The sequence below is a fragment of the Lissotriton helveticus genome, chromosome 6, assembly GCF_964261635.1.
Source record: "Lissotriton helveticus chromosome 6, aLisHel1.1, whole genome shotgun sequence".
In the NCBI taxonomy this organism is placed as follows: Eukaryota; Metazoa; Chordata; class Amphibia; order Caudata; family Salamandridae; genus Lissotriton; species Lissotriton helveticus.
In genome coordinates this window covers 997285786-997310481 of record NC_136067.1, presented here as the reverse complement: position 1 = coordinate 997310481, position 24696 = coordinate 997285786, and the positions used below count along the sequence as shown (strand labels likewise).

General features: G+C 49.4%; 1 protein-coding gene across 2 annotated transcripts in view; it reads left to right on the top strand.

The window, feature by feature from the left end:
- The window catches only part of SNX9 (sorting nexin 9), an 884063-nt gene that overhangs the window by 726722 nt on the left and 132645 nt on the right, over window positions 1-24696 (top strand). For both annotated transcript variants that reach the window (XM_078648636.1, XM_078648635.1), the window contains one exon: window positions 4335-4411. In XM_078648636.1, coding sequence (XP_078504762.1) covers window positions 4335-4411 — 77 coding nt within the window. The remainder of the gene's footprint in view (window positions 1-4334; window positions 4412-24696) is intronic.

The following is a 24696-nucleotide window of genomic DNA, read 5'->3' as shown; positions in this document are numbered from 1 at the left end:
CAACGTCTGTGGCGGTTCGCCGCAACGCCTGGCTGAGGTCCGCCAACTTTTCAGCCGATGTCCAAAACACCCTATGGACATGCTGTTCGATGGCAGCCACCTCTTCGGTGGCAAGGCAGATCATGCGCTGGAACGCTTTAAGGACTCCAGGGCTATGGCCAAGTCCTTGGGCCTGTCGGCCCCGCGCCAGCAATCTTCTGCCCAGCGTTCCTTTCGTGGCCACAGAAGGGGTGCTCCCACACGTCCTGCCAGCCACGGGTCGCAGACTAACATTCAGCGCGGTGGCGGACATGGTTACCGTTGCGGCGGTAACAGGGGACTACGGCGCGGCCAGTCCACATCCACCCCCGCAGCATCCGCCTCAAAGCCTTCCTAGTCCGAGCTTTCAGGCCCATTTGAATCCAGTGTGGGGGCAGGGTTCGCCATCACCTCCTCCACTGGCGCTCCATCACATCGGACAGGTGGGTGCTGCAAATCGTCCGAAGGGTCTACTCCCTCCCCGGCGACCCCTCCAGCCATGCCACTGCAGTACCACCGCGTATAGGGGGATCGCTTGCAACTTCTGCAAGAGGAAGGTACGGCCCTCTTGGCCAAGGGGGCCATCGAGCGCGTTCCTGGGCCACAAGTAGGGTGTGGTTGTTACTCCCACTACTATCTGGTTCCCAAGAAGGGCAAAGGGGGCCTACGCCCTATCTTGGACCTCCGGAACGTCAACGGCTTCCTCCGGAAGGAGAAGTTCAAGATGCTGACTTTGGCTCAGGTCTTAGCTGCCCTAGACCCAGGAGACTAGATGGTAGCGTTGGACTTGCAGGACGCCTATTTCCACATCCCCGTCCTGCCGGCCCACCGGCAATACCTGCGGTTCACGGTAGGCCACGAGCACCTTCAGTTTAACGTGCTCCCCTTCGGCCTTACCAGCGCCCCACGGGTGTTCACGAAAGTGATGGCGGTGGTCGCAGCTCATCTGCGCAGGTTAGGGGTTTCAGTCTTCCCCTACCTCGACGACTGGTTGTTGAAGGCAGGCTCGCCCCAGACAGTCGTCAGCCACCTCCAGACTACGGCCGACCTCCTGCACCTGCTGGGGTTCTCCATCAATGTGCCGAAGTCGCCCTGTGTCCCTCTCAGAAGCTCCTCTTCATCGGAGCGGTTCTAGACTTGGCTGGAACATCAGGGCGTGACCCTGGTGGTTCAACACCTGGCAGGTTCCCTGAACGCCAGGGCGGACGAACTCAGCCGTCGGTGCATGATGGATCACGAATGACGTCTGAACTCGGACGTGGCGCAAGGCCTCTTTCAGCAGTGGGGAGAGCCTTGGTTAGATCTATTCGCCACAGAAAAGAATGCGCAATGTCATCAGTTCTGCGCGTTGGAATTTCCAATGCGGCACTCGCTCGGAGACGCTTTTCGTCGCGAGTGGAGTTGTGGTCTGTTGTACGCCTTTCCGCCTATACCACTTCTGCCCAGAGTGCTGAAGAAGATCAGGCGCGACCGGGCCCAAGTCATCCTTGTGGCTCCGGACTAGGCACGAAGATACTGGTATCCCTAGCTACTCAGCATGTCAGTCGATCCCCCGATTCGTCTGCCTATTCAGGAGGACCTTCTGTCGCAGCAGCAGGGGACGGTTCTCCACCCGAACCTGTCCATTCTCCACTTACATGCGTGTAGATTGAGCGGCGGCAGTTGAGGCCATTTGACTTGCCTCCTGAAGTCTGTAATGTGATTCTGGCAGCCAGGCGTCCCTCCACAAAATCGGTATACGCCTGCCGGTGGAACAAATTTGTGGCATGCTGCACAGCAAAGGCTGTGGATCCCCTTTCTGCCCCTCTTTCAGAGGTTCTCCTCTTTCTTCTTTCTCTTGCCCAGCAGGCCTCTGCTCTGGGCACTCTAAAGGACTACCTCTCTGCCATTTCCGCCTTCTTAAGGCTCCCTGATCAGCCCTCTTTGTTCAAGTCCCTGGTTGTAAATAGGTTTTTGAAGGGCATCACTCATATGTTTCCTCCTGTTCCTTTCGTGATGCCTCAGTGGGACTTGAACCTTGTTCTGACTCATCTGATGTGCGCTCCCTTCGAGCCACTTCATAACTGTCCTCTTCGTCTCCTTACTCTTAAGACTGCATTCCTGGTTGCCATCACCTCTGCCAGGAGAGTGAGTGAGCTCCAGGCTCTTTCGTCTCAACCTCCCTTCCTTTCTGTCCATCCGGACAAAGTTGTGTTGCGAACGCGACCCTCTTTCCTGCCCAAGGTAGTCACAGCCTTCCACATCCAGCAGTCCATCACCTTGCCCACCTTCTTTCCGCCGGCTCCACCGTCTGGACCCAAAACGTGCACTCTCATATTATCTGGATCGCACACGCCAGTTCCGGGTGGATGACCAACTCTTTGTTGGTTACATGGGCGCTAAGAAGGGACGAGCGGTGCACAAACGAACCATTTCTCGATGGGTCGTCTTGTGCATCAAGGCTTGTTAGTCTAGCTAAAAAGGAGCACCTGTGGGGCTACGTGCCCATTTCACTTGGGCCACGGCGGCTACTACTGCCCTGGGTCGGGGAGTCCCCTTGCAGGACATCTGTCAGGCAGCTACGTGGGCCTCGCTGCACACGTTCGCAAGACACTACTGCCTGGACAGCCAAGTCCGGAGAGATGGCTTTTTCGGCCGTTCCGTTTCTCCCGTTCCGTTTCTCCAGGACTTTCTGGTGTGATTATTGGTTCGCAGACCCTCCACCGGGGTTGGTATTGCTGCGGTATCTATTCTAAGGTAGGGAATCTAATACTAACCTGTTTCTTTCAGATGCACAAGTTACTTATCTTCGGTAACGATATATCTGTAAGAAACAGTAGTTAGTATTAGATTCCTTACCGCCCCACCCATCCTCCCCGTTCTGCGAACCGATATCTAGGGTTAAGGTCATCTCCTTTCAGGGCCCTAGTTTTTATGGCACCAGTGTTGGTTTTTATCATGGCTCTGCGTTTCTGGTGCGGAAAAGCTGTGTATAAGAACTGACGTCAGCGCGCGAGGGCGACGTCTAAGTACTCCGACGTCATCCTGGCGCCAACGACGCCGACGACGGACGCGGAGCCGCAGAAGACGCCTACCTACGCGCAGGGGTACTGCGACGCAAAATTTTCCGGATCCAGTCTGACACCTGGGGATATTCTAAGGTAAGGCATCTAATACTAACTACTGTTTCTTACAGATATATCGTTATCGAAGGTAAGTAACTTGTGCGTTAGTGCAAATATGTTAAAAAGATAATAATTTTACTTAGCGTAAAAGAGAGCATTTACAGACATTACTCATGTCCAATGGATTCAAAGTCAAAATTAAAGACTACGTTCCAATGAAAAAGTTAGTATTTACAGTTTAACATAATCTAGATGATGTCAAATACCCTAGTTTGTTAACTTACTTAATGCTGATCCGCATAAGTGCAACTTTCATATTTTTGTGTCTCTGCTACTGACAGGTTTAGCTATCGTTGGCAAGACTATTGTTTCAAGTACATATGCATACACTTGGAGTGGGCTTTAGATCAGCCTCTTGCTCCAGATTGAATAGTTTTGTTGTCTATTAAGTGTTTGCTTTTTAGTCTATGTCTTTCTTCCCTATTATTGTTTGTCTCTTCCAGGAGCACTTTGGTCATACACTTCATACACTTCTGATTGGATAAGTTGTAGTCTTTCACTTGGGAATTGATATGACTCTTATTTAGTATATCGTACTCCATGGCAGTGCTCTGCTGCTTGTTTTTGTGGGCCTATGCACATTCCTTTTATGCACCTAGGCTTCTTGCCTAGCTCCCCATCCTCAGTCCTGTTTTGCAATTGTTTTAATGTCTTTATTTATTTACAGGATTTCAGCAGCTACAAAGTTTATTTTTCCCTCTCTTAATTTACTGTTCTAACTTGGATGTCTGCCATGTTAAAACAGTAAATTAGAAATGGCTACGACATGTCACTACTCTTAATATTTGCATGTGTCAAGAAGTACGGACACACATACATTATGATGTAAACAGCCAGATGTAGCATAACACATGCACATGCAACAGCAGTAATTTTGAAATGGGTATCTTAATAGAAAACACAGTGCAATATTCCCATCAATACCTGAGCATTATAGAGCCAGGATCAATTGCCTTTGCCAGTGCTTGATTAATTAGTTTACATTTATTTTCTAGTATGATAAGTTTGGATAGCACTTACATTGCAGATAAGTGTTTGCAGAGTTGAATTTGTGAGTTAACAGATGTTTCTTCATTTCTGTTATAACAGTAGGTATAGAAACCTTCTTTGTTATATTGTTATTTCCTAATTAATGTTTGCTCTTATTTCCAGGTGAAACGGATCTAAATAATGCCATAACAGAAGCAGGGAAAACATATGAAGAAATAGCCAATCTAGTAGCAGAGCAGGTCAGATTTATATGAATCATGTCCTTATTGCTTTAATTAAAAATTGATGTCAAATAAAATGAGTGTGTTATCTGAATATTGAATTCCTTCCGTGTGTGAAATACTGATAGAGCAATACAGTAATTAGTTGCTCCCCTCATCAGACAAGTTCCAGAAAAGCATACTTTCACAGTTTATTTTTTGGGGGAATTCAGATTTTTTTATTTACTTTTATATGCCCTTTGATATGCTTTTTCTATTCTAGTTCTATTTTTTGTGTTACTTTTTTAACTCTGCTAGCTGTGTTCTTGAAAGATTGCCTTTTGATATTTGAATATTGGTGTTTGAGATATCCATATCTGGTTTTTACATTTGGCTTCTTTAAATGTAGAGGCTGTTTGAAACATCCCGAAAAATCTATAGCATGATTTACTGATAGAAATATGTATGTTTTGGGTTAATTGGCCAACATCTGGATGGCTACTGTTCTGTTTAGTTGTAGACCTTCTTGAATTGATATGGCCACCCCACCCGTCCCTTCTTCCTGAAACCTGAGATTTTTGAGCCAGCAGGCTTGGACGCAAAACTGATTGTATGTCTATGTTAAAAAATGGAAGGATAGAACGATTAAATAGCCTACATCCATTGAGCGATTCCGCCTGGAGAAGAGCATTTTTTTAAAAACAATATCCAACATACGCAGGCTTCTCTCCGTGCCGGTGCAGGGTAAGAGTCTACTCTCCAAAATGGGAAAATTAAATGAGGATATAGCTATATGAGTGTCAAGATGTCACGATGAGACCTAACTATTTAGCAACACTTGCAAGTATAGAGTAACACTGCATAAAATTCTGTATGGATGGTTCTACACCACTGACAAATTACCTCAGATAGGCCCGACCAAATCAGAGAGCAGCTGGAGGGATTGTGGGGAGGGTGGTGCTTTGAACACATACTTTGTGGTTCTGCCCCAGAACTCAACTTTTCTGGGGGAATGTCTTAACATCAAATGGTCCGCAATAGGGAGATGTCACAAAGTGAAGCTACAAAGCACATTAGCAGAATCCGTTTACTAACTACATGCAAGCAGAAGCAGGATTGTATCCCACCTACTCCTGGCAATGAAGCTTGCATTACTAACACATTGGAGCACACACTTGATAACTATAGGTGTCATTTGGCTTCAAAGGTTATGGTGGGTGCTGACAATGCAACGTTTTCTACACTGCAACAGCCAATAAAAAGGAGAAACCTTTTCAAATTCAGTGACACACATTAATTAATTAAAGGGTGAAATACTATTGGGAACTTCAGTGCCTTCAATTGCTAAATATTTTAGAATTAAAAATAAGTAGAGGATTAAACCGATATCCGACTGAGAAACCTAAGAATATGCAGAGAAAAATGTCTGAGATTAGATGCTTAGTGATGATATAAAACATTGTCTGGCAACTTGCATGTGGAGAGAGGGAGAATACCCCTCTGGGTAAGTGGGATGCTGGGGAGTAATATTGAAAGAGGTGAACTGGGAAGAAACATGTTGTTCCAGTTGTTTGTATTGAAAAACCATAAAGAATATTGAAATCTAAAAAAGAATGAGCTAAGCTGTACATAGGCCTACTGCATTAGTGTGCCTTTTGGCTTCGAATCATCATTTCCTCTCTGCATAGTTGCATTTAAAGATAGTTTGCTCTGGCATCTTTTAACTCTTTTTGGAACTTTTCCTCCTTATTGGGTACTTCTTTGTGTTGACATGCTCTTGACATTTGTTGGGTGTATTTTCCTCCAGGTATAAAATGTGTTGCAATAGTTTTCTCCAGTATTAGGGTGTCTTTCATAGATTCACATGCTTGAATATTCCCCGTCGTCGGAGTGGGAGTCCCACGGTAAATAAAATGGCAATACCATACTAATAATATGTATATGTAAAACATAACACATGAAATACACATTAGAAGAAAGGCAGTAAATGCCTAGACATAATTCCACATAGGAATACATGAAGAGAGAAAAACACTTGTAGTCTATTCCTGTCATTATGTTGGTCCAAGCTGTAGCCAATCAGGCGCCAGCGGCCCTCCAGAACCTTCTCCTCAGAGCTCAGTACCTCAGATTTTCTACCGCACGCCGTGTGTAAGGGAGTCTCCCTGAGCTCTGCTCAGTTTTCTCTTCTTCTTCAGGTTTTCCTGTGTCTTCAAAATGTCTACAAGTAAGAAGTCTCTCTTCAGACCTTGCCCTCTTGTGGAAAGCTGTGTCTTTATTCAGAAGATCCACACAGTAAGTGTATTTACTGTCTTTACCCCGACCATGATGTGGGTAAGTGTAAGTTCTGTAGAACTTTTTCTACAAAAACTCTAAAGGACAGGGAAGGCCGTCTCCTGCTGTGGCTTCAGAGACTTAAGGACAAGGATGGTGTAAATTCTGATGCCGAAAGTCTCACTTCTGGTCGTTCCCAAGCAGTTTCAAAACGTAGTAGTGTGCAGGAGTTGCCCTCACCTTTCATCAAGAGGAAGAAGATGTCTCTCTCTTTGGCCCCTGCGGTGTCTTCACCACTACCTGCTACTTCCACGCCCACGAGACCTGGCTCTCAGACGTCTACTGCATCTTCTACTCATGTTTCTGTGAAAAAACATGTCTCTGCATCGACGGGAGCGTCGACAGTCGTTCCGACGACGAAATCTGCCGTCTCCGGATCGTCGACGACGACAGTGACGACGACGTTTGCTTCAGGATCATCGTCGACGTCGTCGACGAAGGTAACCCTCAGTTTTAAGACTGTGCCATCTGTCATTCCGATTGCTTCGTCATCGACGAAGAAGCCTCCCCGTCGACGACCGAGTCATCGTTGACGAAGAGTGTAAAGAAATTGCCTTCGTCGACGGCCTCGACGACGACCGCTCCGTCGACGACCGCCCCGTCGACGAAATGGAAGTCATCTTCGTCGTCGACTCCGTCGACGAAGGCACCGTCGACACCATTACCGTCGACCATAACAGATTCTGCCAGTGTGGTTCCATCGTCGTCGTTAGCTCCATCGACGACTTCTTCTGCGTTTGCCTCTCTGCCATTGCTGCCATTGTCGTCCACTGGGTCTGCCAATGTCGAGTCTCTTCACCAGCGCCGCAAGGTGCCTGTGGACCAGATTTCCATCACCAGTGATCCACAGCCTCCCTCGCCCTTGTTTGCCATGGACTCGGAGCAGGACTCGGAGGAAGATGTACACGAGTCTTTTAGAGCAGCACGTAGTCCATCTGATTTGGTCATCAAGTGCCAAGATTATAGTAATGATGATGATGACCAATATTTCCAACAGGAAACTACGCCGGTTCAAGTTCCTACTGCGACGTTACCCTTGTCGCTCATCTCTAATCTCCAGCATATGTTGGACGACTATAATAGACGTTTCCTGTCATCTCCACAGGTTCCTGCAGTCCCTTCTATTCTGCCGCCTGTTACGGTACCGGCTCCGGGTCCTCTGGCGCCTCTGCCAACTTCTGCTCCTCAAGTTCAAACGTCAGTTCGGATACACACAACTGTGTATGCCGACGACGAGGATGAGGTTTCTCCAGACCGCGAAGATGGTGAGGTTCGAGATGACGATGATGACGATATGGTGGAGTGGGATAACTACCAAGTTCCGACACCGTCCCCATCTCCGGTCACACCAGGAGATTCTCCTCCTGTGGATATTGCGAGTTTCCATCAGCTAATGGATAGGGCGGCTCAACGCTTCAAGTTACCTAGAGTCCAGAGGGAGGAGGATTGCTTCCTCTATGATTTTAAAAATCAGCCGTTCAAGCAAGTTCATACTGTTCCCATTATTGACTTTATCTGGGCTGAAGGAGTAAAGTTGATGCAGACCCCAAATTCACTACCGGCCCAGATGCCCCGATTGGAAAAGAAGTATAAAGCACCTGTCGGCACCCCAGCGTGCCTCATTGGACAGCCAAAACCAGATTCGGTGGTGACACAATCAGCTCAGCGTCGTTCTCGGAACCCTGCGTCTGCTGTTACTGCCCCACCAGACCGCGAAGGTCTTCGCATGGATGCTATAGGCCGCAAGTTTTCCACAATGGCATCCACCACAGTGAGAGCCGCCAATGCATTTTGGGGCGTTACGATCGCCAGATGTGGGCAGACATGTCAGCTTTTGTGGCCTTGATTCCGGATGCTTCAAAGGCGGAAGCTTTGCAACATCTCCAAGAAGGAGAGAGAACATCGGAAGAGATAATTGGTTGTGCCGTTGACATCGCCTGTACTGGTTTCCGACAATTCGCTGGAGCAGCTGTTCTACGCAGGCAAGGTTGGTTGCGTTCCACATCTTTCCGACAAGAGATACAGGCGAAGATCCTGGATATGCCGTGTAGGAAGGTAGATCCCTGACTATGGTTGCCCCCAACTTTTTGCCTGGTGTTTTGCTGGTTTTCTGACTTAGTTGACCTGAGGCCCTGCTGTTCAGGACCTCAGGCCCACTGCTCTCTCTGTAAAATGGATTCCATGTACCTTAGGTACATATCTAAATTGGATACTGAGCCACCTTATCAGTCCCTGTACAGTGTACCTTAGGTACCCAGGGCATAGGTGTGCCCAGGGCCTACCAGGGGCTGCAGCATGTATTATGCCACCCCTGGCTGGCCATCCAAATCTGACACAACTGGCTGCTTGACAGCTGGGGCAAGGTGGTGTAATCACCCTTTGCTTTAGATATAGTATACCTATATCTAACCCTAAAATGGACACACAGATCTCCTATCAGTCACTCCTATGGCAGGCCTTAACAATCCTGAAGGCAGAGTGCTTGGAATCGTGTGAGATGGTGCTCTGGCATGAGCTGAGCCTGTCTGCGGCTTTCGGGATCTATCCCTTAGCCGTTTCCATGATATCGCATACCATATACTCTTAAGTGCATTATAATCCTCGCGGTTATATGCCAACTCTGGTATCGCTTTATCAAAACATGTCGAGTAAGGTGTCATACGAATTGGAATACTAACCCCTCGCCAATTCTGGCGACGGGGTTAGCATTCCACCCTTCTAGAGGGACACGACATGTATGTAACCCCTAACCCCGGTTAAAGTCAAACAGAGCCTCAGCTCCACCAAATGGATGCTGCCACCGAGACACAAGTCTGCCCTCCTGCTGCTGGGAGTCCTCCCAGAGCAGGAGATAAGGACAAAGGGTTTCCTGCCAGGGGCGGTGCCAGCACCGTCCCAGACAGGGTTTTGTGTATTGTAGGTAGGCAGGGCTTTAGAGGAAGGTGACTGCACGTGGCACCCCGGTGCTCACTGTGCATAGGCTGGCTGGAACCAGTTCCAGGGTCACTCCAGACCCTGTGCTGGGGAAAAGCCCGCCAAGGAAGTGGGTGTAACCACCCCCCTCCCAGTCCCACCCCTAGGGCAGGACTTAGTCGCGTGCCAGCCCCTTTTTACAGGATAAAGGTAGAGACTGGCCCCCTTCCAAATCAGATCATCTTTGAATCCTGAAACTACTTTCCACGAAAGGAACTCAAGACTTCTTCCTAAGATTTCTCCCTTGTGACTAAGGAGTAGTCACCCTGCATCCGCAGGCACCATCTTAAGAACACTGCGGTCTGCTGCAAGTCTCTCCTCCGGATCAAGACTGCCCAGCTCGACGAGAACCGGCTTCCCTGGCACCTCTGACCTCTACCTGCATCATCAGTCACGCTGAGATTCGTGGGTGTGACGAGACCTCGAGGGACCGGCCATCTTCAAGACTGCACGACTTCTTTCCAGCAAGCCCGCCGAGTGAATTCCTGGTGAGTGCTTTGGGGTCCGAGAAGCCCCGACCCTGAGCAGCTCCAGCACCGAAGTGCAGCCCCCCAGCATCTCCACGATCTGCGTGGGGCCCTTCTGCTTTTGGCTGCTCACCGCGTTGTTTGGCTACTAGCCCGCTGGCTTGTGGCCTTCCCGACGACGCCCGACGACATTTCTGCTGCTGGTCTGGTTGCTCCAGACTGGCCCTTGCTTCCCTCCATCGGAGAAGTACCCTGGACCCTCCTGGTCCACCCAAGATGCCATTTTAGGTCCACCGCGTGGGCCTTGCATTTGCCAAGACTTGTTGCCCAATCCTGGGTCCAACGACGTCGACAGCAAGAACCTTCGTGTTACAGCTCACACCTCCATCCTGGTCGCCGACAACGCCTCCTGGTCCGAGAGACTGCAGAGCCCAGCAGCGCCCACTCACCTGACTGCGGTGACTTCGCCCGGTGCCATCCTGGTGCCCACTTAATCACTGGCTAGTGATTCAAGAACTTGGTCCCCTCTGCTTTCAGGTTTTCTTCTTCCTTGATCCAGGCTTGGATCCATCGAACTTTTCTTCACTGGTCGCCTGCCAGCAACTTCCTTCTTCCAGGCTCCTGGTCCGGCAACGAGATCCCCGACGTCTTTTCAGACCCATGCAGCTGCAGCCCCTGGGCTAGGTAACTTCGGCACTTCGGTGTCCCAGCATAGCCTCACTATCCTAGGGTCAGGATCCACTGTCGTTTTCTTCCTACCAGGTCGGGTTCGCCCGTGAACACTAACTTTGCCTTTACTAGCCTCCATAGACTTTGTCCCGCATCCCGCGTGAGAGTGCACACTCTGCACCCGAGTCCCCTAGGTCTCCTAGAAGTAATCTAACGATTCCCTAGTCAAGTCCTAGCGATTCCAAAGCCTATTAGAACTGTTACTTACCTGCTAGTAATTCGCATTCCACTTTTAAAGTATATGGTTTTTCGTGCCCCTCGGGCATTTGTGTATAACGTGCTAACTTAAGTATTTTCGTAAGAGTTTTGTTGTGTGCCTAGCACCCTGTCCTCATAAAGAGTACAGGGTTGTTGTGATTCTAATAAATACACTGTTTATTTTCATAACACTTGTGTGGTGTCCTTTCACTGGGTGTTCAAGGGGTAATGTGATGGTAAAACAGCTGGCTTAACACGCCCTCTAGAGTCTTAGCCTTAGACTGCTCGTATCCATGCTACTAGGATAGCTGGTCTATAAGGTTGACTTACAACCAATCATCAATAAGGGTTGTTTGGACTGATATATAGTGATCACTAGAATAGTGAACACTGCACATCAGGCCAACTTCTCACATTGGTGAGCAGCGGTTGGGATTTGAGCTTGCTGTTGTTTTACCACACATGCCCTAAGAATATCTTGTGAAAGATCACATAAGTACTAAAGGTACATATAACTTAGCTTAGAATACTCTGAGTTCTACTGAACCAGCTGTTGTAGCTCCTAGGGCCTAGCACACCCTAAACTACAACTCTAGCAAGGGATCAGTAGGCAAACATATAGTGTAGGTAAGTGCACCACTTACACCTCACTAGAAAAGCATGTCTACCCAGGGAGATTCTACTGAGACTCCCCTGGTCAGTGTTGACCCTCCACAGGTCACTTTAAGATATGCAGCTCTCAGTTTCCAGGAGATGAGACAGATCTGTGTCTCCAGAAAACTGAAGCAGGGGTCTAACCCCACCATTCCCTTTCTGATAGGTCTCTTAGAGACATATGATGCCAGAAAGCTTTCTCAGTTACATGAGAACATGCCAGCCTTAGAGGGAACCTCTGGGGATCCAGATCTCCCCAACATTGCTACTGCAGTTGAGGAGGAGGATCAAGAGGAACTCTCTGGGGATGAGGTAGACAAAGGTCTTGAGGTAGTCAGAAGGCTAACCAGGGCCAACTTAGACTTACTTGGGCTAGGATCTGGGGGACCCCCAGTACTAACCCGAAGTGGGCCTAACCTTGGAGTTAGGAGAGATAGATCTCTTTCTAGGGACTCCAATAGATCTCTGCACTCTAATGCCTCTTCTCAGGGGAGAAGGAATCCTCCACAGAGGAGATTTACTTCCCCTCAGAGAAGGGAGCATGAAGCTAGGATGAGACAAGCTGAACTGAGGATTGAAAGGGAAGAAATTGCCCTGGCCAAAGAAAAGCTTGCCCTGGCAAGAGAGCAGCAGATGAGTGGGTTAGCTCCCACTGGTGGCAGCAATCTCCCAAGAGATAGAGAGAAGGGTTTAGATACTAAACACCTGACTAAAATAGTGCCCCCCTTTAAGCAAGGGGATGATATCCAGAAATGGATGGCTGCTCTGGAGAGGGCCTGCACTGTGCAGTGCATTCCCCAGAGTCAGTGGGCAGCTATACTGTGGCTCTCCTTTGATGGTAAAGGTAGAGATAAGCTCCTCACTACAAGAGTAGAGGATGCTAACAATTACCAGGTCCTGAAGAATACACTGGTTGATGGGTTTGGTTTAACCACTGAGCAGTACAGGTTGCTGTTCAGAGACACCCAGAAAACTCAGTCTCAGGACTGGTCTGACTTTGTTGAGACTTTGTTGATTGTGCCACTAAGGCTTTGGAAGGCTGGCTACTGGGTAGTAAGGTTACTGATTTCAAGGGATTGTATAATCTAATTATGAGAGAGCAAGTCTTAAATAATTGCCAGAACCAGTTATTACACCAGCACCTGGTAGACTCTGATCTGACCTATCCACAAGAATTGGGTAAGAGGGCAGACAAATGGGTCAGAACCAGGATTAGGCCCAAGAACCAAGGTGGTGACCAGAAAAAGGAATCAACCAAGCCTCAAGAGAAGGGTGGGAATAAATCTACAGATCAAACCACATCAGGGACCCAAAAATCCTCTGAGGGGGGTGGGTCCCAAAATCCTTCCAATAACCAGAAGAAACCTTATTGTTATCCCTGTAAACAGGTGGGTCATTTAAAAACTGACAGCAGTTGCCCAAAGAATAACAATAAGGAAAACATACCCCCAAGTAACATTCCCAAACCTCCTGTTACTACTAGTAGTAATTCCCCAGGTGGTGGGAGTGCCCCCAAGAATTTGGGTGCATTTACTTTGGGAGTTCCTGGGGACTCTGGCCTAACCAGGTCCCCTGACTTAGATACTCTTGTCTGTGAGACTGGCATGGGGTTTGCCAACTTCACAACTTGTCCCAACACTTTGGGCAAGTACAGACAGGAGCCCCTCATCAATGGTATAAAAGTTGAGGCCTATAGAGATACAGGGGCTAGCATCACTATGGTGACTGAGAGTCTAGTCCCCTCAAGGCAACTTTTACCTGGTGCCACATACCAGGTAACCAATATTGATGGAGTACAGAGAGATCATCCCATGGCAGTGGTCAATCTCAGCTGGGGAGGTGTCACTGGCCACAAGAGAGTGGCAGTGTCCCCAAACTTGCCTGTAGATTGCCTACTGGGGAATGATTTAGAGCTCTCAGCCTGGGCTGAAGTAGAGCAAGAAACCCATTCTAAAATGGTAAACATCCATGGTAAGGTTAGTGGGGCAGTGGTAGCCACAGCCCCAGTCCAAGATGTCCTCCCTGAACAGGTCAGGAGGGTTGTGCCAGTCACAACCCAATCTCAGACAACTTCCTTCCCAGAACAGGTTGTCAAGGCTGTCATGGTAACAGCCCACACCCAAACTGAGCCCCCTTCTGAAAAGGTTGGGAGAGTTGTGATGGCCACAGCTCAAACTCAGACAGATGATAGTGTTGTGAAGCCTGAAACTATGGATCACTCCACTCAGACAGAGAGTATTGAGGAGGAAGAGAAATCTCCCTCCCACCAGACTTTAGGAAAGGATCAGCCGCCTCAGGGAACTGATCTGACCCCTTGTGAAGAAACTGCCACAGAGGTAGTCAGGCCTAGCCTGGCAGAACCCCTGATGTCAGTGGACCCTTCCAAGGTGGGACCCAGTCTGGAGCAGGTAACCTGCCCCTCTCTACCCTGCCTCAGTCAGCCAAGGGCTGTAGAGGTCAGGGAGGCCAGTGTTGGACCCCAAGGGGCCCCCTGTCCAAAAGAATTTCCCAATCAGCAGATTAAGGGCACTGAAGCTAGTAGTCCTAGCCAAGTGAAAATAAAACTTACTCCTGAGGGATCCCCCTTAAAATTAGTTAGGGACCTCCCACAGATGGACACTGTTGGGCACAGCCAAACTTGGGACCTGAGGGCCCCAGACCTGGCCTGTCCCTCCAGTAAGCCAAACAGAGGGACCCAACCTCCAGCTGTAGGTAGCCAGAGGTTGACCCTGAGAGCCCAAAACAACTCAGTCTTGGAAAGAAAGGCCTCTATGGTGGAAAATGATTGGAGGAAGCTGAGCCCAAAATTAGTGGAGCCTCACTTCAGTACTCCATTTCAGCACCAGCCTTTTACTTTGCCAAAACACACCACAGGTAGAGATTCCCTATGGTGGAGACCCTCAGACACCCTTAGGGTGAGGGATTGCTTAGTGGACCATGGGATAGGGGGTAACCATGCCAGTGCTGGTACTTCCTTATATGGCCACTCAGGCAATATAGGCTTACCTGGCAAGGCTAGCCTTATCTCCTTTCGTTTTGGGGGGGGTTATGTAGGAAGGTAGATCCCTGACTATGGTTGCCCCCAACTTTTTGCCTGGTGTTTTGCTGGTTTTCTGACTTAGTTGACCTGAGGCCCTGCTGTTCAGGACCTCAGGCCCACTGCTCTCTCTGTAAAATGGATTCCATGTACCTTAGGTACATATCTAAATTGGATACTGAGCCACCTTATCAGTCCCTGTACAGTGTACCTTAGGTACCCAGGGCATAGGTGTGCCCAGGGCCTACCAGGGGCTGCAGCATGTATTATGCCACCCCTGGCTGGCCATCCAAATCTGACACAACTGGCTGCTTGACAGCTGGGGCAAGGTGGTGTAATCACCCTTTGCTTTAGATATAGTATACCTATATCTAACCCTAAAATGGACACACAGATCTCCTATCAGTCACTCCTATGGCAGGCCTTAACAATCCTGAAGGCAGAGTGCTTGGAATCGTGTGAGATGGTGCTCTGGCATGAGCTGAGCCTGTCTGCGGCTTTCGGGATCTATCCCTTAGCCGTTTCCATGATATCGCATACCATATACTCTTAAGTGCATTATAATCCTCGCGGTTATATGCCAACTCTGGTATCGCTTTATCAAAACATGTCGAGTAAGGTGTCATACGAATTGGAATACTAACCCCTCGCCAATTCTGGCGACGGGGTTAGCATTCCACCCTTCTAGAGGGACACGACATGTATGTAACCCCTAACCCCGGTTAAAGTCAAACAGAGCCTCAGCTCCACCAAATGGATGCTGCCACCGAGACACAAGTCTTCCCTCCTGCTGCTGGGAGTCCTCCCAGAGCAGGAGATAAGGACAAAGGGTTTCCTGCCAGGGGCGGTGCCAGCACCGTCCCAGACAGGGTTTTGTGTATTGTAGGTAGGCAGGGCTTTAGAGGAAGGTGACTGCACGTGGCACCCCGGTGCTCACTGTGCATAGGCTGGCTGGAACCAGTTCCAGGGTCACTCCAGACCCTGTGCTGGGGAAAAGCCCGCCAAGGAAGTGGGTGTAACCACCCCCCTCCCAGTCCCACCCCTAGGGCAGGACTTAGTCGCGTGCCAGCCCCTTTTTACAGGATAAAGGTAGAGACTGGCCCCCTTCCAAATCAGATCATCTTTGAATCCTGAAACTACTTTCCACGAAAGGAACTCAAGACTTCTTCCTAAGATTTCTCCCTTGTGACTAAGGAGTAGTCACCCTGCATCCGCAGGCACCATCTTAAGAACACTGCGGTCTGCTGCAAGTCTCTCCTCCGGATCAAGACTGCCCAGCTCGACGAGAACCGGCTTCCCTGGCACCTCTGACCTCTACCTGCATCATCAGTCACGCTGAGATTCGTGGGTGTGACGAGACCTCGAGGGACCGGCCATCTTCAAGACTGCACGACTTCTTTCCAGCAAGCCCGCCGAGTGAATTCCTGGTGAGTGCTTTGGGGTCCGAGAAGCCCCGACCCTGAGCAGCTCCAGCACCGAAGTGCAGCCCCCCAGCATCTCCACGATCTGCGTGGGGCCCTTCTGCTTTTGGCTGCTCACCGCGTTGTTTGGCTACTAGCCCGCTGGCTTGTGGCCTTCCCGACGACGCCCGACGACATTTCTGCTGCTGGTCTGGTTGCTCCAGACTGGCCCTTGCTTCCCTCCATCGGAGAAGTACCCTGGACCCTCCTGGTCCACCCAAGACGCCATTTTAGGTCCACCGCGTGGGCCTTGCATTTGCCAAGACTTGTTGCCCAATCCTGGGTCCAGCGACGTCGACAGCAAGAACCTTTGTGGGACAGCTCGCACCTCCATCCTGGTCGCCGACAACGCCTCCTGGTCCGAGAGACTGCAGAGCCCAGCAGCGCCCACTCACCTGACTGCGGTGACTTCGCCCGGTGCCATCCTGGTGCCCACTTAATCACTGGCTAGTGATTCAAGAACTTGGTCCCCTCTGCTTTCAGGTTTTCTTCTTCCTTGATCCAGGCTTGGATCCATCGAACTTTTCTTCACTGGTCGCCTGCCAGCAACTTCCTTCTTCCAGGCTCCTGGTCCGGCAACGAGATCCCCGACGTCTTTTCAGACCTATGCAGCTGCAGCCCCTGGGCTAGGTAACTTCGGCACTTCGGTGTCCCAGCATAGCCTCACTATCCTAGGGTCAGGATCCACTGTCGTTTTCTTCCTACCAGGTCGGGTTCGCCCGTGAACACTAACTTTGCCTTTACTAGCCTCCATAGACTTTGTCCCGCATCCCGCGTGAGAGTGCACACTCTGCACCCGAGTCCCCTAGGTCTCCTAGAAGTAATCTAACGATTCCCTAGTCAAGTCCTAGCGATTCCAAAGCCTATTAGAACTGTTACTTACCTGCTAGTAATTCGCATTCCACTTTTAAAGTATATGGTTTTTCGTGCCCCTCGGGCATTTGTGTATAACGTGCTAACTTAAGTATTTTCGTAAGAGTTTTGTTGTGTGCCTAGCACCCTGTCCTCATAAAGAGTACAGGGTTGTTGTGATTCTAATAAATACACTGTTTATTTTCATAACACTTGTGTGGTGTCCTTTCACTGGGTGTTCAAGGGGTAATGTGATGGTAAAACAGCTGGCTTAGCACGCCCTCTAGAGTCTTAGCCTTAGACTGCTCGTATCCATGCTACTAGGATAGCTGGTCTATAAGGTTGACTTACAACCAATCATCAATAAGGGTTGTTTGGACTGATATATAGTGATCACTAGAATAGTGAACACTGCACATCAGGCCAACTTCTCACATGCCGTATCAACAAAGTTGGGCATAACTTGTCATGCCTACTTGTTAATCGCTTCTTTTTGAGAAGGTTGCTAAATATTGCAAAGTGCCACAACTAAGTACTTTGGTGTGGTTTACCTTACACTGTTGTTTTCAAAAGTAATTGACACCGTTACAACAGCGCGCGACAAGTGCAAGGCTCCCCTGATTCAGTGGCTGCGTACATGCCTCCACGAGGATCCTCTAACTTCCAACTCTGATGAACCACAGATCCAGCTCGATGACACTGGCTGCTCGGCACAGTTTGGCACACGGAGACCTGCCTGGAGCCACACAGCACACATCATCACTGCGTGCCACCATCTTGGATGTGGAGCCCACAACTAAGCCTCTAGAATATATATTTTCCCACGGAGTCAGCCAGTAATGTGTGGATGTGCGCAAAGACGTTTCTGTTTCATCTGGGTGTTGTGTCCAACTTGTGTTTACAGAAATTCTACATTTCAGGACCTAAAACAATAGCGGGTAAGCTGTTGTGAATGTCACAGCTTCTTTAACGAACATCTGTCTTAGCATTGCAATTTCGATTGGCAAGTTTCAGGCTGTGCGTCATGTATTTGCGCATGGTACTCATATCTAGGGTGTACGTCCAACCTGCATGGTTGCTTGGTTTGTTCACTAGTGACTTGTACTGTCATTATCCCTCATAATGCCCTAGTGTACTATGAACCAGTAAACCGATAGACTCCATCTCTTTGCTTTTTGGACAATGGATCAGTGTCAAAACGGTTTGTGAATGGATTACAGGACACACTGCGTGGATGTATGACGGTACAGCGTGTACCGTCACAACGCATCCCTTTACCACGCACCCCTTACAACGCAAGTCGTTACCACGACTTGCGTTGGGGGTGCGGATTTCGAATAGTTTAATTTACTATTCTAACACCAGTCCCCGTGGACCCTAGGGAAGGTGTTGGGATAGTAAATTAACTATTTTTAATCCTTTAGCGCCCTCCAGCGCAAGTCGTGGTAACGACTTGCGTTGTAAGGGATGCGTGCTAAAGGTACTGCGTTGTGAAAACATCGTGGTAAACGATGTTTACCACACTGCGTATGTCTTATGCCAAGTACTACTAGTACTACTAAGAGAGCTTGTTTTCAGTTGCTCAAGGCGGTTCAAGGATGAACACTTTTCCTGGACATTTCAGCTTGTATTCTTTGCCTTCTTTACACCTGGGAGAAGTATTTGAAACTATAAATATTAACATTAGAGGAAAGGTGGGCTACTGTGGCATGACACAGTTGAGAGGTCGCTGACCGGCGAATAATTTTGTGGTTAATGGTAATTTTGTCTTCATTTGGCCATGTTTTTCATTTTATTATTCCTCATGTTCTTTTTGTCAGTGTTGACGTTGTACTGACATTATTTTCATGTTCTTGGTTATCCTACATGAGATTGTTGGTTGTTGGGTGGTTGTCTGCCCATTTCTTTCACGTTAAAGGTGCAGATTTTCCCTCACAGGAGGGTTTTATTTTTGTTTTTAATGGGTGGCGGTCACTCATTCTTGTGGTTTATAATACCATACACTTGGGAGGTATGGTTTGATGTTTTGGCTTGCTTTTTAGTTGTCAGTATCCCTTTCTTAAGGGATAGGATTGGCTTTTAGTCCCATTACCACTTAGAAAGTCACTTTACCCTTACAAGAGAGGTGGCTTAAGGATTGCCATTCCCTTTCATGCAAGTAATGGGTTTTAGTGTCATCTGCACAGTTTTCATTAAGGGTCGTTCCCAATGTGTGCATGTTTTGTCCCTTACATGAGGGGTAGCAAGTTGGGGTTCAGTCCCTTATTCACAGTTTTGCACAGTCTACACAGTTTCCAATGGGTACGAGTCTCATGTATTAAATTGATTTTGTTCACGCTACTAACCTCCACATAGGAGTTCTAATGGATACGAGTCCCATGTATACAATTGTTTTCTTCAGGGTACGAACCTTGACATAGGGTTCCAATGGGTTCAGGTCCCATTTATGAAAATTGTTTTATGATACCCTTCTTTGAGGGATATTTAGGGTGTAAGTCACCTTGTGGTACTTGTATACATTTGGTTGCTAATGGTGTGTAAGTCGCCTTGTGCTGCACGTTTGTTGTAGGTTGTATGTTTTCACCATGTGCCACACTCGTGATTGTCTGCCCCTAGGTCATTGTGGCTGTATGGATAGCAGTCAACCTTCTTTTCTTTCTTTCCCCTAACCTTTATAGATATGGTGGTTGTTGGGTGTGGGTGTTCCGTAGTTGTTTCTGGTTCATCCATTCACTTGTGTTTTGGGGAGGTTCTTTCTGGTATCCTTCACCCATTCTTACTGGTTTTTTAAAATTTTTATATGGGAGGAGGATGGGTGGGTGATAAAATAAGTATATTTGTCTACGCTTCTCCTCAATACTTTTCTATACTTCTTGTACATCTCATGTATATTTTTCTTTGCATTTTCTTTCTCTTGTACTTCCGTCTATACCATCCATTTCATTTCCTCTTCTTATTAATTTTGTATATTTTCTATGTATTTTCTTTCATGTACTTTGTGTTTTTCTTGGTATCTATGCTGTGATTCTTTAACGTTTGGGTTCATTTTCTTCTTGCTTTTTCTCTGCTGTTATTCTTTTCTCTTTCTTGGGTTTTTCTTGTTTGAACCTTTTTTCAATTTGAGGTTTCTATTTTGTGTTTTGTAAGGACAGAGGATATGTAGTAACCTGTATTGTATTTATCTTGTTACTTTCTCCCTAGCTGTTCAGCCAGTGGGAATGTGATGCATAGAATGTTGGTGTGATGGACATGAATGGATTGTCTTGGTGCTTGGATTCTTGTGTGACAGTTGGCGTATGGGCTGAGCAGCAGGCAGACTGCTCCTGGTGGGGCTGCATCACATGAACCCAGTAACCTGTAACTAAAACAAATAAATCTACTCGAAGTACCTCACGGCTACCTGGAGTTAATTACTACATAGTGGTAGCAAATTACGACCAGTATCATGATACATCTGACCCTTTTCCCGTCCTACTATTAACAATTCTTCTGTGCTCCTCTACAGGTAAAGGTTTTGCAAAAGTTCCCTCTCTTATCTAAAGGTATTACAGCGTATCTGTGCCTGACTTGTCTAAAGAGTCTTTCTCCCATGCAAGGCTTTGTGTAGTGCCTGCCTATGAGCGTTCCCCACTTCAAACACCAAGATATCCTCCTTTGGAGGGGTAAAAGCAGGCTTTGCCTGCCTCAAAAGGGTTTCCTTACTAAGTTCCTCTATGCACACATGTCATCTGTCTTGTCAGTTTTTTTTTTTCAGAACAAATTTTATTCGGTTTTAGCAGTTGACAGGATAGAAAAGAAACACTGCTTCCATTAAAGCAGGAAGACAGTGAGCTTATAAGTGCAATTATAATCAAAATATTCAGTCAACATTCCCCTGAACCCCCCTCCCCGTAATCCAGCCCAGTACCCACCCCCCACCCTGCACGGTGTTTACATTGTCCAAAACAGGAGCTTAAGCATCTCAATAACAGCATGTGGTTCAGTTCACTCAGGGGCAGCGTGAATAAGGTCTATATCAGAGGCCCGAGTTGCCGGGGGGTCTAGTAACAGGCCCCTATAGTCTGCCCATTTCTTCCAGATCCGATAGTGCTTCTTGGGGCAGCCCCTGGCCTCAAAGATTGGGCGTTCCAGACCCATGTTGAAGTCCATGCCTCGCTTCCACACCCCTACCAGTGGGGCCCTGGGGGCCTTCCAAGCTTGGGCTATGTCCCTCTTGGCCACCGTGAGACCCAGAAGAAGCAGGTGTCTTTGTATCTATTACCCCCTACTTGTTCCATAACATGAAGGAGGCCCAGTTTCGGTGTGCGGGGGAGTTCCCATGCCAAAACTTCCTCGAGGCAGTCCCACACGCCAGTCCAAAATCTCTGCAGCCGTACACATTCCCATACCGTATGTAAGAAGGAGCCTATCGCACTTCCACACCTCAGACACTCCGGGGAGGCTATCAGCCCCGCCTTCCACAGTCGCTCTCTCGTAAAGTACGCCCTATGTAGGTACTTGAACTGGATAAAGCGCAGGCGCACTGCTATCGCTGCTCCCCTAGGGGCCTCCAGGGCTTCCCTCCAGTCCTCCTCCTCCAACCCCCCCAGCTCATCCTCCCAGACCGCCCGCAGTTTAGCAAGAGAGGGGGAACAATGGGTCACCAACGTTTGGTATATAGTCGAAATTTTCTTTGTTTCCAATTCCCCCATGAATATCTTAGCTTCTAAGGGGCTAAATTCTGGTAATGACGTTATGTCTGCTATTGCGGGGGCCAGAGCGTGTCGGAGCTGTAGGTATCTGAAGAATTGGGACTGGGGCATGTCATATTCCTCCCGCAGTGCTTGGAAAGATTTGAGGGTCGTGCCCTTTAGAACATGGCCCAGCGCCGAGATGCCAATGGCATCCCAGCCTTCGAAGCCCCGCAGTGAAGCCAAGCCTGGCAACCTCCCATTGTGCCACAGGGGAGTCTCGCTCGTTAATCTATTCCACCACCCCATGCGGCGGAGAGCGTCGCGCCACACTCTGAAGACTACCTGGGTGACCATTGGAAGCCTCTTCCGGATAGCCGCCGAGTATAGGATAGTGTGGAGCGTGTCTGGGTCCATCATATATCTCTCTAGGGCATAGGTCGGGTCACCTCGATCCCCATACCACCATTCGTTAAGGACAAGCAGGTGCGACGCCTGGTAGTAGGACTGGACGTCCGACGTGGCCAGCCCCCCACAGTAGGTCGACAGGAAGCAGGTGCGGAGCGCCACTCTCACCGCTCCCCCAGTCCATAGGAACCGACCCAAGGCGGAATTCACCTGCCGAAACCACTGCGGCTGGACCGGGTACGGGTGATTTTGCAGTTGGTAGAGGATACGGGGCAGGGCCACCATCTTAAAAATGGCCGAGCGGCCATAGACATTCAGGGGCATCCTGGACCACGTCTGCATATCCGAGCGAATTCTGTCCCATACTGGCACTATGTTGCGGGACCACGACACTCCCGGTATATCCGTCAGAAAGACGCCTAAGTATTGAAGGCCTCCCGTTGCTTCCTGCAGAGCTGAGGCCCAGGGACCCAAGGTCCCTCCGTCACCCAGGAGCCATCATTTCGACTTCCGTATGTTAAGTCCAAGACCGGACACCTCACCGAAAACACGCATTATTTCCAGGACCCTCGGCCCTGATTTATTAAGGTCTGTGAGGAAGAAAAGCACGTCGTCAGCATAAAGGGCAATCCTGTCAGACGGGCCATTCCACTCCGCGCAATTGGGCATCTATCCTCACCCAAGCCGCGAGCGGTTCCATAGCCAAAGCGAACAGGTACGGTGAGAGGGGGCATCCCTGCCGGGTGCCTCGACCAATGGGGAACGAGCTGGAGACCGCCCCCGCAATCCTGACCGCTGCCGTCAGGTCCGTGTACAGCAAGTGAATGTAAGATAGAAAACGGGGGCCCAGATTGAGTCGGAGGAGGAGTGCTCGAAGATAAGGCCAGCTAAGGGAGTCAAAGGCGCGGTCTATATCCGCCAGCAGAAGGGCCGCGGGGATGCCTGCCGCCCGCACCGCCTCTACCATCAAGTGCGCGCGCCGTATGTTATGTCTCGTCGCTCTATGGGGCATGAAACCTGCCTGGTCCGCATGGATCAGATCCGTGATATATGGGAGGAGGCGGTTCACCAAGGCCTTTGCCAGTATCTTCGCCTCAACGTTCAGTAACGAAATTGGGCGATAGGATTCCGGCCTATCTTGGGGCCTCCCTGGTTTGCAAAACACCACAATTTCGGCATGTCGCCAGTCTGCTGGCAGTCTTCCCCGGCCCCTAGCTACCTCCAGGGCCTTCTTATAGCGCATCCCTAATTGGAGATGAAACATCTTCATGTATTCGCACGGGAATCCATTGGGCCCAGGGGCCTTGCCCGCGTTCAGCCCGCCTAGGGCTTCTCCCAGCTCCTCCGCTGACAACGGAAGGTCCAATCGATCTCGGGCCTCATCCAAGAGTGCTCGGGGTGGAAGGTCCGCGAGGAATTTGTCGATCTCCTCCGCTGGGAGGGATTCCTGAGGGGCATACTGTGTCTCGTAGTACTCAGCAAACGTCCGGGCCAGAACCCCGGGGTCTGAGATAGGGTCACCCACAGCGTCTCGGAGGCCCGGCAGGGGTTGGGCTTGATAGGCATCTTGACACAGCCTATATAGCATCGTGCAAGATTTGTCTCCCCATTGGTAGATTCTGCTCTGTGTGGCGAGCCAAGACTGTCGGGCATCATCCAGCAAGAGGGAGGTGTATGACCGCTGGAGGTGTAGGAGCTTGGTCACCTCGTCTCCACTCTCTCCCGTTCGCCTCCTGGCCTCGCACCTGAGCAGCCGCTTCCGCCAAGGCCAACGTGCGGGTCCTACGGTGCGCGGCGCACCATGCGATGTCTACGCCCCGAAGCAACGGTTTCAGGGCCTCCCACAAAGTCATGGCATCCATACACGGGTCCTCATTCTCCGCCCAGTAGTGTGCGATTGCCTCCCTCATGTGTGACTGGTAGTCATCGCGCTGCAAGTGCCACGTGGGGAGGCGCCAGCGAAACGGCTGTCGTCGCACACCCAGGCTCAATGTCAGCGCGGTTGGAGAGTGGTCAGACAGGCCCCTAGGAAGTATGGAAGTGGAGTCGACCCTCCCTATCCAGGGCTGTGGGACAAATAGGTAATCTAGGCGAGAGAAGGATTTGTGGACCGCAGAGACAAATGTATATTCGCGATTACATGCATGGTGATATCGCCAGGTGTCAATCCAACCCATCCCCCGCGCCATTCTGCTCAGTCGTGTAGTAGTATCAGAGGGCTGGCCTCCCCCGGGCCTACAGCGATCAAGTCTCCCATCCATCACATCGTTCCAATCGCCACCTACAATCGTCAGTACAAGTGGGACCTCAGTCCACACATCGAACAGTCGTTCAATCAGAGCATCCTGGAGGGGGGGTGGAGCATACACACTGCCAAAGACCACTGGCTCACTCTCCAGCCTCCCTTTAATAAATGCGTATCGTCCATGTATATCCAGCCACTGTGTGTCATGTGTGTAAGGGACCCTGCGATGTATCAGGATAGCGACACCCCTGGACCCCCTCGTGAACCCAGCATGGAACACTTGTTCATATCCATACC